This window comes from Pleurodeles waltl, chromosome 4_2 (assembly GCF_031143425.1).
Source record: "Pleurodeles waltl isolate 20211129_DDA chromosome 4_2, aPleWal1.hap1.20221129, whole genome shotgun sequence".
In the NCBI taxonomy this organism is placed as follows: Eukaryota; Metazoa; Chordata; class Amphibia; order Caudata; family Salamandridae; genus Pleurodeles; species Pleurodeles waltl.
Window position 1 is genome coordinate 862885201 of NC_090443.1, and position 17218 is coordinate 862902418.

A 17218-nucleotide genomic window follows, 5' to 3' on the forward strand; every position below is an offset into this window, starting at 1 on the left:
CAACCCTTTCCTCCCCCTATACTGCCAACATTTGAACGGCTGGCAGAGGATCATTCCTCTCTACTCTGAGAGGAAGTAATGGCTCCCTTGGCAAAGGGAGCCATAGAAGGGGTCCAGATATCGAGGTAGGCAGTGGTTGTTATTCCCGCTACTTTCTGATACCCAAAAAGAACAAGGGTCTTCGCCCTATTCTAGACCTACAGTCCGTCAATCTCTTCCTCAAGAAGGAAAAATTCAAGATGCTCTCATTAGCGCAGGTCTTGTCTGACCTAGACCTAGAAGACTGGGTGGTAGCGGTGATCTTACAGGATGCATATTTCCACATCTCCATCTTGCCTGCCCACAGGTGTTACCTGCTGTTCAAGGGTAGGCCAAGAGCACTTTCAATTCACCATGCCCCCATTTGGTCTTACCAGTGCCCCTTGGTTGTTTACCAAGGTGTTGGTTGCAGCTCATCTGCATAGGATAGGGTTTTCAATCTTCCCCTACCACAACAACTGTGTATGGCAGACCTCCTGCATTCTCTGGGGGTCCCTAGAAATGTGCCAAAGTCACACCTGACTCCCTCTTAAATGCTCTCTTTCATCATAGCTGTTCCAGACACAATGCAGTTTCAGGCTTATCCTCCTGCGCGGCAAGTCCAGGATATTCAGGTTATGATACTGATGTTTTAGCCTTTATCCTGGGTTTCAGTGAGACTGACTCTGAGGCTGCTGTGCCTCGTAGTGTCCTGTATCCTGCCGGTGAATCATGCCAGAATGCATATGCGGCCTGTGTAGTGGGACCTGAAGTTCCAGGGGGCGCAGCATCAGGGGAATCTCTCAGACATAGTCCATATCTCGGAGGGAGCTGCAAAAGATCTGCAGTGGTGGATTACGAACAATGATTCGGTCAAAGGCAGATTCATCACTCTTCCCCACTCCACTCTCTTCCCCAACCAGACCGCACTGTAGTGACCAGTATGACACTTCTGGGGTGGGGCGGCCGTCCTGGAGATGTGGAGATCAGAGGACTCTGGGCTCTAGTGGAATCCAGACTCAACATCAGTTTGCTGGAGGTCTGGGTGTTCCAGCTGGCAGTGAAAACATTTCTTCCCTCTGTCAAGGGGAAGTTAGTGCAGGTAATCACGGATACCTCCACGGCCATGTGATACTGCAACAAGCAGGGCGGGATGGGTTTGCGGACCCTTTGTCAAGAGTCCCTGTGTCTATGGACATGGTGGAATAGCGGGGCATATCCCTGGTGGTTCAACACCTGGTAGGTTCTATGACCACCAAGGCGGACAAACTCAGCCGTCGATGTCTACTCTATCATGAGTAGTGTCACTATTCAGAGGTGGTGCAAGGACATTTGTAGCAGTGGGGAGAGCCTTGGTTACATCTGTTTGCCTCTGCAGAGAATGTGCAATGTCAGCAGTATTGCGGGTTGCAGTTTCCAAGACGGCATTTGCTCGGCAGTGCTTGTCGTCATGAGTGGAGCTCAGGCCTTTTCTAAGCCTTTCGACCCATAGCACTCCTACCTAGAGTTCTCCAGAAGATCAAGAACGACCAGGCCCAAGTGGTTCTTGTGGCTCCAGATTGGTCAAGGAGAGTCTGGTATCCCAGGCTTCTGAAAATGAGCATTGATCCTCTGATCAGGAGGGCCCCTCTGGAGGATCTTATGTCACAGCAGCAGGGGAGGTTCCTCAACCCGAACTTGTCAACTCTGTGGCTTCGTGCATGGCAATTGAGGTGCAACAGTTGTCAGCCTTCGTCTTTCCACCCGAAGTCTGTTATGTTATTTTAGCAGCCAGGCATTCCTCCACAATAATGGTATACGCCGTTGGCAAAGATTTGTAAAATAATGTACAGAGAAGTCTGTAGAGCTTGTTTCTCTCTCTGATGTTCTTCTTTTCATTCTGTCCCTTGCCCAGCATGGCTGTGCACTGGGAGCTCTTAAGGGCTATCTGTCTACTTTATCCACTTTTCTGTGGCTTTCTGACCAACCCTCTATGTTTAAGTCCCTGTTGTAAATAAGTTTCTAAATGGCTCATTGAGACCTGAACTTGGTTCTTACATTTCTGATGTGTTCTCTGTTTTAACCACTTCATAACTGTCTCCTCAGGCTGCTCACCATCAAAACAGCCTTTCTCATTGTCATAACATGTGCCTGGAGGGTGAGTGAGCTGCTCTCATCCAAGCCTCCATATGTCACAGTGTTTCCTGATAAAGTAGTACTTCACACCTGTGTGCCTATCCTCCCAAAGATGGTGACCCAGTTTCATTTGAGACAGACTGTCACCCTGCCCACCTTATTTGTTCCCCCACATCCCTCAAAGGAAGAGGAGTGGCTCCACCGCCTGGACCCAAAAAGAGCATTGTTGTTTTATCTTAACTGCACAAGAGTTCTGGTTGGCCGACAAACTCTTTGTGGGATATGTAGGAGCAAAGAAAGGTCAGGAGTACAGAAACGAACCATTTCGCGCTGGTTGTCTCTCTGTATAAAAATCTGCTATTCACTGGCCAAAAAGGAGCCTCCTGAGGGCCCATTCCACCAGGGGTAAAGCTGCGACCACGCCGTTGGCACATGGTGTTCCAATCCTGGACATCTGCCCGGCAGCAACATGGATGTCCCTGCACACATTTGCCAAGCACTACTGCCTGGACAGTCAGGTCTGCAGTTTTGCCTGTTCAGTCATGCAGGACTTCTTAGTGTAGAATATTTGTCCTCAGCCCACTGCCAGGATGGGATGGCTTGGGTATTTACAAAAAGGTAAGGAACCTGCAGCTAGACATCTCTATCAGATAAACAAGTTAATCACAGTCTTTACCAAAAGGTTTTAGCGAAGGTAAGTAACTTGTTCTTCAAAGTGCTATTTTTATTGTATTTTGGCACTATAATAAAATGTACATTATTCAAATATTTTACTTTGTCATTTTACTTTTTAAAAGATGTCTGAACACTACTGGGCTCCACAGAGTAATGTGTCTAATGAAACCTCAACTGCAAAAACTTTCCAGCGCACAATATCTGCACAGGTAACTTTTATATCTTGATTATCTACATTGCATAATAATTTATTTGGGAAATATTTGTTGTTCAAGAGGAAAACAAAGATGTGTGGGTTTTTTTAAAAACTGTGAGCTCTTTACTGACAACTTGTTAAATCGAACTGCTCTTTCAGAACAAGAGCAATGTGTATTATCGAGCAATTTCAGAGCTTCCAAATTAATGATAAAAAAACTAGAATAATAGCAGTAACATCTAAAGAAGTAAACTGTTTTTGCTTAATGTAGTATGCTTTCTTTCTGCAGCATATGTTTTTTTTTACATTTTCCCGGGGCATGAGAATAGAATGAAGAATGTACACATAACTGGGTCTCCACTTGACTGCACCATAGACTCTCAGTTGAGTTAATTGACCTCCCTGCCCTACTGTTTGTCCTAATCTGGTAGAGACTTCTAGTTGCAGATTCCTCACCTTAAAATTTCCCCCAGGTGTCGGACTGGATCCGGAGATTTTTCCTCAGATAGTACCCTTGTGTGCTGTTGGGTGGTGTTGGTCGACTCTGCATCCGTCGTTGGCAGTGTGGTCATATATGGGACCTGGTGCTCAAGTCAATTCTTTTCTTTCCCCTCCAGCCTGCAGAGTAGGAAAGTACCATAGTTACCTCCACTTTTTGCCTGCTATCAGTGTGTTTCGACTGTAGTTCACTGGAATCCTGCTAATCAGGACCCCAGTGATTGTGCTTTCTCCTCTAAATTTGGTTTCTGGTAAACCTTTTACACATGCAATTGGCATACTGGTACACCCATGTAAGTTCCTAGTATATGGTACTTAGGTACTCAGGTCATTGCTTCACCAGGGATCTCCCATTGGTTGCGGCATATATTATGCCAACCATGGGAGCCCAAGCATATTGCGTCGGCAGGCCTGCCATTGCAGGCTCTGTGAAAAGGTGCATGCACCCTTTCACCACCGAACCTGGACAATACACTTAGAGATTAGAAGTCACCTCTCTGCTAGGTCCTTCAGCCCAAACGCAGGGTGCATGTCTCCAGATCCCAGGACCATTCTTGGACTCTCTCTAAGTGCAGGGAAGCCATCCTATGGTATGTACTGGACACTGGTCAACACAAGTGGTCCATCTACATAATGGCTTTTCCGAACCTAGGCATGTTTGCTATCAAACATGTTGGAATCATACAACTACACCAATTCCAGTGTTAGTTGCATTATACCATGTACTCTGGGGGTTCCTTAGAGGATCCCCCAGTTCTGCCTGAGAAGCCGTATAGGGTCTAGCTGCCAGCCCACGCTGCAGCTGACCCGAAACACTGTTCTGTCTGCCTGCTTCTCAGTCGGAGGTGCACAGAGCTCTGCAAGGTGGCCTCCTGATTCTGCCATCTTGGAAAACAAGATAGGCAAGGGGCCCCTGGAAGCATCTGACTGGTTAGGCCATGTAGATGCCTTCCCTGACTTCAGCTGATAGGTAAGTCACTTCAGAGAGTGACCAACCACTTTTTATGATTTCTTGAGGGCTCCCCCGTGGCTGTGTCCTCAGACTCATCACGCAAGACCGTGCAAGGAACTCTCTGCAAGACATCATTTGCTCCTGGCCTCTGGAACCACTCGCTGCTGGTCTGCTTTTGAAATGAAACACATCTGCTTCTGGTCGGAAAGCTCCCATTGTTTCTCTGGATCTGCAAGAATTCTGCAAAATCTAAGGCTGCGCAACCTCCAGGGTCACAAGGACTCTGTTTGCACCTGGAAGATCGAAGGAAGGAATTCAGTGAAGGAGTTACTCCCCTGCATCCACAGACACCTCAAGACACCGTCAACCGGCTGGTGGGGGTCTGCTGTCCCACAGACATCTGAAGACTCTGCTTCACGGGTTTTGAGTCTGTGGCCTCCTATGGGTCCTGCTTGTCTTCTAACCAATTTGGGAGACTGTGGGCCCTTGCTTCTGCCACTGGACTGGAACCCCTGTGCACTGCGACTGTCGCACTTGCCAAGGCTTGTTAACTCTTCCTTCAGGAGATCTTCAGGCACCAAGGAACCTTGGCCTCCAGCACTCTGCAGCTTGAGAATCAGCCCCTGTCTTGTAACTCCTGCGACATGGGACTTCAGTTTTGTTGTGCCGGTTAGGCCTCCTTCTGACTTCCTGTGTCCATCACCTGTGGGTCACTCATGGAGGCTCCATCGACTTCTGATGGCCTTCCTGCATGCAGAGGGCCAGCCCAGGCTCCTCCTCAAGGGTAGAGTCTCCCGAAACCTTGCTGGTCCCCAAAACTTTGCAAATAATTCTTCAGCTCCTGGTTGCGTTTGCCAGTGCTTGTTGGTGATCTGGCTGGTCAGTGACCCTCCTGCAATCTGGGGACCATTGAGGGACAGCTTGTATGTGACTACTGGGATCTTTGGCTTCTCCTGGAACCTGTCGCTGGGCTTCTTCTTCCACTGACTTGCAGGAACTTCACCTTCCGGAGGGTGGGCATTGCCTCCTGCACCACCTGGGCACATCCAAGGGTGCTGGGCTCTGTCCCCTTCCTTTGCTGGCCCTCCACATCCATATGGTTCCACAGGCCTGGTCCATGTGTCCTGACAGCTGCTGGACAATCCGAGGCATCCACTGACTTCAGAGAGAGTCCCTTTTCCCCTCTCCATCCAGGTCCCTGGTCGTTTGGGTACCCTGGGGTGGGGGCACTCTCAAACCTTCCTCTTGTCTGCTGGTTTCCTTGGGGTCCACTGAATCCCACAAACTCCAACCACAACTCTCTGTGTTAGCCTATTGGATGACTGGATGGGTTACTACCTTGCACCTAGTTGTTGGGGACACTTACCGTACTAACCTCTGGTGTTTCTATCTACCCCCAGTCCTTAGCTAACTACCACACTTACCTAGGCCGGGTTCACTCTTTCACAATCCACTTTTTTAGTATATGGTTTGGCCCTCCCAAAAGGCGCTGTATCTTTTTATGCTATGTCTGTTGGTTGTTTTGTGTATATTTTGTGTGTATATATGTCCAACTGGAGCCATACCAATGCTAGCCGGTAGTATTGTAATCCTTTATTTTAGCAACACTTGTATGGTTCTTTATTGTGAGTGAGTTACTGTCTGACTACTGATGTATTGCAAGTGCTTTACATTTCTCCTGGATGCGCTTCAGCTGCTCGCCTCAGCTACCCTTGGAGAGCTTTTGCTATCTGGACACCTGTTCACTATCACTAAGGGTTGCCTGGACTGAGTAAGAAAGAACCACACCAGGTATTGCAAAAATAAAGGTTTCTTTATTACAACACTAAAGCTATACTAACATTGGTATATCTCCACCTGGAGATAACAACACACGAAAATATACACTTAACAACAAGCTGGGAAAACACACAAATACATGGGGCCCTATGGTGGAGGGGGGGAGCAAACCATATACCAAGAAAGTGGTATAAAAATGGAGGTGCCCAACAAAGGTAAGTGTATTAGGATCCTAAGGGCTGGGGGAGTAGGAAATTACCAGAGGTGAGTAGTAGAAATCCCACGGGTGTCTGGGTGCATGGATATTAAGCCAGGTGTCCTATAGGCTAGTACAGGGCTGTCGCGGTTGGATTTGTACCTATTCAGGACCCTTCTCAGTGGACCCCAAGGAAACCAGTTGGCACAAAGAAGGTTGGAGTGTGCCCCCATCTGTGGATACCCAGAAGACCGGAGTACCTACACCAGGTAGCCGAGGTGCATAGGATTGAAGTCGCTTTGGAAACCCCCCTTGTTGAAGTCAATAGATGCCTCAGTTGTCCAGCTGCTGTTGTGACCTGCGCACGAGGCCGGTATAACCAAAAGGTGGATCCCGAACGTGAAGAACCTGAAAAAGAAGGGGACAGTGTCCAGACCAATCTGACATTTCCAGGCGGTGCAGGTAGGCAATTCTCACCCTCTTGGCGGTGATGTTCCTGCAGGACAATGAAGGAAGGAGTCCAGCTGTAGAGTCCAGGGGGATGCAGGAAAACCTTGAAGTCGCCCACAAGCAGTTTCACGTCAGTCGTCGGATTGCAGGAGGGTCAGTGGGAGGCAGGTCCACCAACAAGCCTTGGCAAACGCAAATAGTTGTTGCAAGGAAGATTGCAGATTTTGCAGGAACAGCAAGGCCCTAGTGACTCGACCTTTGGAGGAGAGTCAGGGCAGGCCTTCAGCAGGAAGAGAAGCCAGGTGGAGTTGGAGGAGCCTCCACAAGAGAGACCCACTGGCAGCAGGCACAGGGAGTCGCAGGGAGGTCTCAGCAGCATAACAAACAGGAGTCCCACATCTCAGGAGCTGCAGAGTAGATGCTGAATCTGGAGTTGCAGAGTGCTGGAGGCTGGGTCTTCTAGGAGCTCGAAGACCTCTTGAAGGACGAGCCAAATAGCCTTGGCAAGACTAACAGTCATGCTACATAAGGGTTTCGTTCCAGTAGCTGCAGCAGGGGTCCACCATCTCCCAAGTGGGTCAGAAGACAAGTTAGTCCTGCAGAGGATCACAGAACCTCTGCCTGTAAGCAGAGCCTTTACTTTGTCTCTAGTACATTAGGATCCACCAGCTGGTTGCCGTCTTGAGGAGCCTGCATATGCAGGGAAGTGACTCTTTCCCTCCAAGGGAGATTCCTTCTTGCTTCTTGGATGCAGGCAGAGTTCTTGTGACCCTGGAGAATGCACAGCCACGGATGCTGCAGAAGTCTTGCAGGAGCACGAGAAACAATGTTGCAGTGGCAGCCCTCCGAACTTTATACTGTTTTGTTTCAGTTCCAAAAGCAGACCAGCAGCAGTTCCAGAGGTCCGGAACAGAAGATGTCTTGCAGAAGTTTCCTTGAAGAGTCTTGCTCAACGAAAGAGGACCCACATTCAGGGGAGCCCTTAAGTAATCCTAAAACAGGGTTGGTCACTCTTTCGTGACCCAGCTGTCAGAGGGGGCCAAGGACGTCATCTACCTGGCCTAACTAGTCAGGTGCTCCCAGGGACCTCTGCACATCTTATTTCCAGGATGGCAGAATCAAGTGGCCACCTGGCAGAGCTCTGTGCTCCTCGCTGTGACTGGGGGTTGGTCACTCCCTGTAGAAAGTTGGCTCTGTATACACTATTTCAAAGTAAGAAATAGTGTGCACAGAGTCCAAGGGTTCCCCTTAGAGGTAAGATAGTGGCAAAAGTAGATAATTCTAATTCTCTATTTTGTGGTAGTGTGGTCGAGCAGTAGGCTTATCAGAGGGTAGTGTTAAGCATTTGTTGTACACACACAGGCAAATACATGAGGAACACACACTCTCAAAGACTTACTCCAGGCCATTAGGTTTTTATATAGAAAAATATATATTTTCTTAGTTTATTTTAAGAACCACAGGTTCAAGATTTACAGTAAGCACTTTAAATGTAAGGTACTTCACTTAGACACTTTAGGAACTTTGAATAAAAGCAATATTACATACAGTCTTTGTAAAAATGGCAATAAGTTATTTTCAAAGTGGCAAAAATCAACAGTTCCTGGGGGAGGTAAGTAAAAGTTAGATTAGGAGGTAAGTAAAACACTTACAAGTCTCAGTCCTGGGGCATAGGCAGCCCACCGTTGGGGGGTTCTAGGCATCCCCCAAGTAACCACACCAGCAGCTCAGGGCCGGTCAGGTGCAGAGGTCTAAGAGATGCCCAAAGCACATAGGCGTCTATAGAGAAAAGGGGGTGCTCCGGTTCCAGTCTGCCAGCATGTAAGTACCTGCGTCCTCGGGGGGCAGACCAGGGGGGTTTTGTAGAGCACTGGGAGGGACACAAGTAGGCACACAAAACACACCCTCAGTGGCACAGGGGCAGCCGGGTGCAGTGAGCAAAGCAGGGGTCGGGTTTCAGGTAGGAAACAATGAAGGGACCCGGGGGTCACTCTAGCAGTGCAGGCAGTCACAGGGGGGCTTCTCGGGACAGCCACCACCTGGGCAAGGTAGACGGTCGCCTGGGGGTCACTCCTGCGTTGAAGTTCGGTTCCTTCAGGTCCTGGGGGCTGCGGGTGCAGGATTGGTTCCAGGTGTCGGGTCCCTTGTTACAGGCAGTCACGGTCAGGGGGAGCCTCTGCATTCTCACTGCAGGCGTCGCTGTAGGGGCTCAGGGGGGGTCATCTCTGGTTACTCACGGGCTCGCAGTTGCCGGAGAGTCCTCCCTGAGTTGTTTGTTCTCTGGATCTCGAGCCGGGGCGTCGGGTGCAGTGTGTGAAGTCTCACGCTTCCAGCGGGAAACGTGCAGTCTTTGAAAGTTGCTTCTTTATTGCAAAGAAGTAGCTGGTTTTGAACACGGCCGCTGTTCAAGGGAGTTTCTTGGTCCTTTAGTCCAGGGCAGTTCTCTGAAGCGTCAGAGGTCGCTGGACTCTGTCGGATGCGTCGCTGGAGCAGGTTTTCGAAGTTGGAGACAGGCCGGTAGGGCTGGGGCCAAATCAGTTGTCGTCTTCCTCCTTCTCTGCAGGCTTGTAGGTCATCAGTCCTTCTTGTTTCTTCAGGTTGCAGGAATCTAATTTCCTGGGATCTGGGGAGCCCCTAAATACTGAATTTAGGAGGGTGTTTAGGTCTGGGAGGGCAGTAGCCAATGGCTGCTGTCCTTGAGGGTGGCTACATACTCTTTGTGCCTCCTCCCTGTGGGGAGGGGGGCACATCCCTAATTCTATTGGGGGAATCCTCCAAACTCATGATGGAGGATTTCTCAAGGCAGGGGTCACCTCAGCTCAGGACACCTTAGGGGCTGTCCTGACTGGTGGGTGACTCCTCCTTGTTTTTTTCAATATCTCCTCCAGCCTTGCCGCCAGAAGTGGGGGCAGAGGCCGGAGGGGGGGGAGCATCTCCACAAGCTGGGATGCCCTGGGGTGCTTTAACAAAAGGGTTGAGCCTTTGAGGCTCACCACCAGGTGTTACAGTTCCTGCAGGGGGAGGTGAGAAGCACCTCCACCCAGTACAGCCTTTGTTCCTGGCCACAGAGTGACAAAGCGACTCTCCCATGTGGCCAGCAACATGTCTGGTGTGTGGCAGGCTGGCAGAAACTGGTCAGCCTATACTAAAAGTCGGGTCGGTATTCAGGGGACATCTCTAAGATGCCCTCTGGGTGTATGTTACAGTAAATTGCACACTGGCATCAGTGTGCTGAGAAGTTCCCTGTTTTCAGTGTAGCCATTATGGAAATATGGAGTTCGTGTTTGACAAACTCCCAGATCATATACTCTTATGGCTACCATGCACTTACAATGTCTAAGGTTTTGCTTAGACACTGTAGTGGCATAGTGCTCATGCACATATGCCCTCACCTGTGGTATAGTGCACCCTGCCTTAGGGCTGTAAGGCCTGCTAGAGGGGTGACTTACCTATGCCACAGGCAGTGTGAGGTTGGCATGGCACTCTGAAGGGAGTGCCATGTCGACTTTGTCATTTTCTCCCCACCAGCGCACACAAGCTGAGAGGCAGTGTGCATGTGCTGAGTGAGGGGTCTCCAGGGTGGCATAAGACATGCTGCAGCCCTTAGAGACCTTCCCTGGCATCAGGGCCCTTGGTACCAGTTACAAGGGACTTACCTGAGTGCCAGGGTTGTGCCAATTGTGGAGACAAAGGTACAGTTTAGGGAAAGAACACTGGTGCTGGGGCCTGGTTAGCAGGGTCCCAGCACACTTTCAAATCATAAATCATAAAAGTTAGGGGGTAACCATGCCAAGGAGGCATTTCCTTACACTCCCCTTTTCTTTGTGTAGTTTCTCGTCCGAGAGGGAACCAGGGGATACTGAACTGGTGCAAACTGGATTATGCAAGGAGCACTTTGAATGTGTGCCCTTCAAAGCAGTCTAGTGGTGGTCAGAGGCCACTCCACCCTAGCTCAGCGATACCTATTTCAAAGGGAGAGGTGGTCACAACTCTCCCTAGCAGGAAATCCTTTGTTCTGCCTTCCCCTGATGAGTTAGGCTCATCAGCAGGAGGGCAGAACATTGCCTGGGGTCGGCAGCAGCATGGGCTGGCAGCCAGACCCCATAAGGCTGCACAAGCAGAACTGGGGGATCCTCTAAGGAACCCCCACAGTATATGGGATCATGCAACTAGTTCTGGAATCTGTGTAGTTGCATGACTCAACATGTTTGATACCAAACATGCCTAGGTTCGGAGAAGTCATTTTGTAGTTAGACCACTCATGCTGACCAGTGTCCACTACATACCTTAAGATGGCTTCCTCTCACTTACAAAACCCAGGGAATGAGGACTGGGGTTTGTAGGGGTACCCTCACACTTAGGGACATGTACCCTGCGTTTGAGCTGAAAGGCCTACCAGAGGGGTGACTTACAGTGTCCAAGTGCAGTGACTGTATATAAGCCAGGCCTTATATTTGAAGTGAAAGGTGCATGCACCATTTCACGCAGGCTTCACTGGCTGACACAGTTTGCATGGATTCCCAAGGGTGGCGTAATACATGCTGCAGCCCATGGGAGAGCCCTGGTGTGCCAATGCCCTCAGTACCTAAGTACCATATACTAGGACTTGCTTGGGTGCACCAGTATGCCAATTGCATGTGTAACAACTTTACCAGCAACCAGATTTGGAGAAGAGAGCACAGACTCTGGGGTCCTGATGAGCAGGATCCCAGTGCACTACAGTTTGAACACACTTATAGCAGGCAAAAAGTGGAGGTAACTATGTCAGAAAGATGTTACTTTCCTGCACCCCTTTTGCCCTTTAATGAAGCCCTCACTTGTGTCCTGCTGGGTATGTGGTCTAAACCCAGCACAGGGGCTCCTGTCAACAGGACAATCACCCGCTGCCATAGGCCTAAATTCCTGACCCAACATCTCATTCCTGAGAGTATGGTCATCAAGACTCCTTCCTTTTCTGGGTGCATTCCCATCTGCACCCCTGGATAGGGAATCAAAACGACTGGACTAACTTGGGAAGAAGTTGTTTTCTTCCACCAGTCTGGCGATGCGGTCTGTGAACACAGCATGCCTCTCTGCCACTATTCCCATACCTTATGGGATATGGTCACACAGGTGCTGCCAAAGGTCCCAGAGGAGGCCCAGGCCGTTCTCTCCCAAGCTGTTGCTGATAGGAGAGATGCAGCCAGCTCCAGATTCGTTGCATTGATGGTGGCCTTGGGGCCCACCCTTGGTTGAGGATGTCTGGTTTTTCGTGGGATGTCCAGCAGTCGCTTATGGACATGCCGTTCGATGGCACCCGTTTATTCGAAGATAAAGCGAACTCAACGCTCGAGTGCTTTATGGTGTTCCAGGCTATGGCTCGGACCCTTGACCTTGCAGCGGCTCCTCGCCCCCCTCAATCTGCTTTTTGCCCCTTTTGTGGCTGCAGAGGGATCACCCAACCGTGCCCATTTCCGAGTCTCTTCCCTCTCTCCCCCCACACCTGCAGCCTACAAACCTTCCTAGTCTGTCGCTCCATCATGGACCATTTGGAGGCAGGATTTGCCATCGCCTGTCTCACTGGGAATCTATCACGACGGGCAGGTGGATTTTGCACATCATCCACGGGGCTACTCTCTCCCCTTCAATACTACCCCTCCAGCCATGCCATCATCCGATGACTGAGGATTACATGACACTTCTCTCTTGGCCATAGAGAAGGTCCCTGTTCCAGAAGTAGGTTGTGGTTGTTATTCCTGCTCTTTTTTGGTGCCCACGAAGGACAAGGGCCTCCGCCCTATCCTAAACCTCCGGGCCCTGTCCCTTCGTCAGAAAGGATAAGTTCAAAATGCTTACTCTGGCTCAGGTCCTATCTGCCCTGGAGACTGAATGGTAGCGTTGGACTTGCAGGGCACCTTCTCATACTCCCGTCCTGCCTGCCCACAGATGTTACTTGCGGTTCATGGTAGGTCACGAGCACTTTCAGCTCCCCTTTGGTCTTACCAGCACCCCTTGGGTGTTCGTGAAGGTGATGGCAGCTCATTTGCGCAGGCTAGGTGTCTCAGTCTTCCCCTATCTCGACGAATGGCTGTTGAAGGTGAGCTCACCCCAGGCTGTCGTCTCCCACCCTTAAATTACAGCAAACCTCCTGCATTCCCTGGGGTTCACTATAAACGTGCTGAAGTCGCACCTGACTCCCTCTCAGATGCTTTCTTTCATCAGAGCTGTTCTGGACACAGTGCAATTTTGGGCCTATCCTTCAGTGCGGTGAGTCCAGGATATTCAGGCCTTGACCCTGATGATTTAAGCTGTGTCCTGGGTTTCAGTGAGCATGACTCTGAGGCTGCTGGGCCTCATGGCCTCCTGCATCCCACTGGTCACACATGCCAGAGGGCATATGCAGGCCCTGCAGTGGGACCTGACGATCCACTGGGCGCAGCATCATGGGAATCTCTCTGACATGGTCCAGATCTCGGGGGCAACTGTGCAAGATGTGCAGAGGTGGCTAACAATCCGAGATTTGGTCAGAGGCAGGTCCCTCTCCCTTCGTCAACTAGATCAGTCAGTGATGACAGAAGCATCACTCCTGGGATCGGGCGGCCACATGGGAGAAGTGGAAATCAGAGGCATCTGGTCTCTGCCTGAGTTCAGGCTCCACATCAACCTTCTGAAGCTCAGGGCAATCAGGCTAGCACTGAAAGCAATGCTTCCCTCTCTCCAAGGGAAAGTGGTGCAGGTGTTCATGGACAACACCACTGCCATGTGGTACTGGAACAAGCAGGGCGGGGTGGGGTCGTGAACCCTCTTGCCAAGAGGTCCTGCGTCACTGGATATGGGTGGAACGTCAGGGCATATCCCTGGTGGTTCAACATCTGGCGGGCTCTCTGAACGCCAGAGCAGACAAACTTAGCCATTGATGCATGGTTGATCACAAATGGTGTCTCCATCTAGAGGTGGAGCAAGGTCTCTTTTAGCAGCCTTGGTTATATCTGTTCACCTATGCAGAGAATGCACAGTGTTCACTGTTTTACACATTGGAGTTTTCAAGGCGGGACTCGCTCGGTGACACATTTCGTCTCAAGTGGAACTCAGGCCTTGTTTACGCCTTTCCACCAATACCACTTCTTCCCAGAGTTCCGACTGGGCCAAAGTAATTCTTGTGGCTCCCGGCTGGGCACGGGTGAGTATGGTATCCCGAGCTTCTGAGCATGGCCATTGATTCTCCACTCAGACTGCCTCGTTGGGGGGATATTCTGTCGCAGCAGCAGGGGAGGGTTCTCCACCTGAACCTGTCCAGTCTCTGCCTTCTTGCATGGAGATTGAGCAGCAGCAGTTGACAGCTTTCAACCTTCTGTTCGAAGTCTGTGATGTTATCTTGGCAGCCAGGTGTCCTTCCACCAAAACAGTAGGTTCGATGGCATATGTTGCTGCAGATACACATGTTTGGCACAGTCCGCTGCCTGGTGTTGGGCTCGGAGTATTACAAGTTGTTTTTCTTCGAAGAAGTCTTTTTTGGTCACGGGACCGAAGGACTCCTCCCTCTTCGGCTCCATTGCGCATGGGCGTCGACTCCATCTTAGATTGTTTTTTTCCGCTGTCGGGTTCGGACGTATTCCTTTTCGCTCCGTGTTTCGGTTCGGAAAGTTAGTCAGAATCTCGGAAGAAAGCGTCGGTATTGTTCCGTTCGGTATCGGGATAGTTAGGTACATCGACACCGATCATCGGAAGACTTTGGGGTAGCTTCGATTCCCCCATCGGGGCCTGGTCGGCCCGACCGCGTGCGACATCGAAGCCGATGGAACGGACCCCGTTCCGTTTCTGCCCAAAATGTCACAGTAAGTATCCTTATACAGATCAGCACTTGGTCTGTAACTTGTGCTTGTCCCCCGAGCACAAGGAGGATACCTGTGAGGCCTGTCGAGCCTTCCGGTCCAGTAAAACACTCCGGGACCGAAGAGCCAGGCGTCTACAAATGGCGTCCACGCCGACAAAACAACGTTTCAACGACGAAGAGGAAACATTCTCAGTTCCGGACTCAGAATCCGGAGACTCCGATGTCGAACAACAGCAACAAACTGTGAGTAAGACGTCGAAAAGTAAAACCATCGAGAAAACGAAAGCCCAGGGGACGCCACTGCCAACAGGCCATGGCTCGACCCATAAAACAGGCGACCCGTCGAAGGCGCCGAAAAAGGGCACGCCCATAGCGAAGACACCCGACTCCGGTCGAGGGACCGCCATGGAGCAACCTCGGAGCCGAGATAGCGGCTCCGAGAGACAAAAACAAGATACCGGCACCGAAAAACATCGGCACCGAGACTCCATGCCGAAAGGAACAAAAATTCTGTCGGTGCCGAAGCCGAAAAAAGATTCTCTCTCGGCGCCGAAAATTTCCACACCTTCATCCTACACAGAGGAACAAGGAATAAGTGGCCAGATGCACAGATTTGGACAAGAGCTCCAAAGTGTAGAATCAGACTACACACAAAAGAGACTGTACATCCAGCAAGACACAGGGAAGATATCAACCCTTCCCCCAATAATGAGGAAAAGAAGGATCGGTCTCCTCAAGGATGACGCACAACCACAAGCCAAAGTGGTTAAAAAAGTCACGCCTCCGCCCTCTCCACCACAACAGGCATCGCCGGCACAAACACCGCCACAATTGCACTCACCAGCGCAAACTACCATAAGTCAAGATAATCAGGATCAAGACGCTTGGGACCTATACGACACCCCAGTGCCGGACAATGATCCAGATTCATACCCCACAAAGCCGTCACCGCCAGAGGACAGTACCTCATACTCGCAACTGGTGGCTAGGGCTGCAGAATTCCACAATGTCCAACTGCATTCCGATCCTATAGAGGATGATTTTTTATTTAACACCCTCTCGGCTACACATAGCCAATATCAATGTCTCCCAATGCTACCAGGGATGTTACGGCACGCAAAACAAATTTTTGAAGAGCCCGTAAAATCAAGAGCCATCACCCCAAGGGTGGATAAAAAATACAAACCACCACCCACAGACCCAGTGTTTATTACTTCGCAGTTACCACCTGACTCCGTAGTAGTAGGGGCAGCTCGCAAAAGAGCAAATTCCCATACATCTGGCGACGCCCCACCTCCGGACAAAGAAAGCTGAAAATTTGATGCGGCAGGAAAAAGAGTAGCATCACAGGCAGCCAACCAGTGGCGCATCGCAAATTCTCAAGCGCTACTGGCCAGATATGACCGCGCACACTGGGATGAGATGCAACTTCTCGTAGACCATCTTCCCCAAGAATACCAAAAAAGGGCGCAGCAAATAGTTGAAGAGGGACAAACGATCTCAAATAATCAAATCCGCTCTTCACTGGACGCAGCCGATACTGCAGCGAGAACAGTCAACACTGCTGTCACCATAAGGAGACACGCTTGGCTCCGCACTTCAGGCTTCAAACCTGAAATCCAGCAGGCTGTCCTTAATATGCCCTTCAACGAAAAACAACTTTTTGGCCCTGAAGTGGACACAGCCATTGAAAAACTTAAAAAGGACACAGACACGGCCAAAGCCATGGGCGCACTCTACTCCCCGCAGAGCAGAGGCTCTTTTAGAAAAACTCCATTTAGAGGGGGGTTTCGTGGCCAACCCACAGACACCACCAGCCAACAAACAAGAACCACACCATATCAGGGTTCATTCCAAAGGGGAGGTTTCAGAGGATATAGAGGGGGTCAATTCCCAAGGAGTATGGGAAGATTCCAGACTCCAAAAACACCTCCACCTAAACAGTGACTTTCAAGTCACGCAACCCCTTCACTCAACACCAGTGGGGGGAAGACTAAGCCAATTCTACCAATCTTGGCAACAGATTACAACAGACAATTGGGTATTAGCAATAATCCAACATGGCTATTGCATAGAATTCCACAAATTCCCACCAAACATCCCTCCCAAAACACGCAAAATGTCACCACAACATTTAGAACTTTTAGGACTAGAAGTTCAAGCACTACTGCAAAAGGATGCAATAGAGTTAGAACCAGTACAACAAAAAAACACAGGAGTTTACTCCCTGTACTTTCTAATTCCAAAAAAAGACAAAACATTAAGACCAATATTAGATCTCAGGACACTAAATACCTACATCATATCGGACCATTTTCACATGGTCACACTACAAGACATCATTCCACTGCTCAAACAGCAAGATTACATGACCACATTAGACCTAAAGGATGCGTACTTTCATATACCAATACACCCTTCTCACAGAAAGTACCTAAGGTTCGTATTCAAAGGAATACATTACCAATTCAAAGTGTTGCCATTCGGAATAACAACTGCACCAAGAGTGTTCACAAAATGTCTAGC

The 17218-nt window shown here is 49.9% G+C and overlaps 1 protein-coding gene across 2 annotated transcripts in view; it reads left to right on the forward strand.

Annotated features, from left to right (window-relative positions):
- USP24 (ubiquitin specific peptidase 24) overlaps positions 1–17218 on the forward strand; it is a 1409949-nt gene that overhangs the window by 1335072 nt on the left and 57659 nt on the right. For both annotated transcript variants that reach the window (XM_069232604.1, XM_069232603.1), the window contains exon 65: positions 2931–3017. In XM_069232604.1, coding sequence (XP_069088705.1) covers positions 2931–3017 — 87 coding nt within the window. The remainder of the gene's footprint in view (positions 1–2930; positions 3018–17218) is intronic.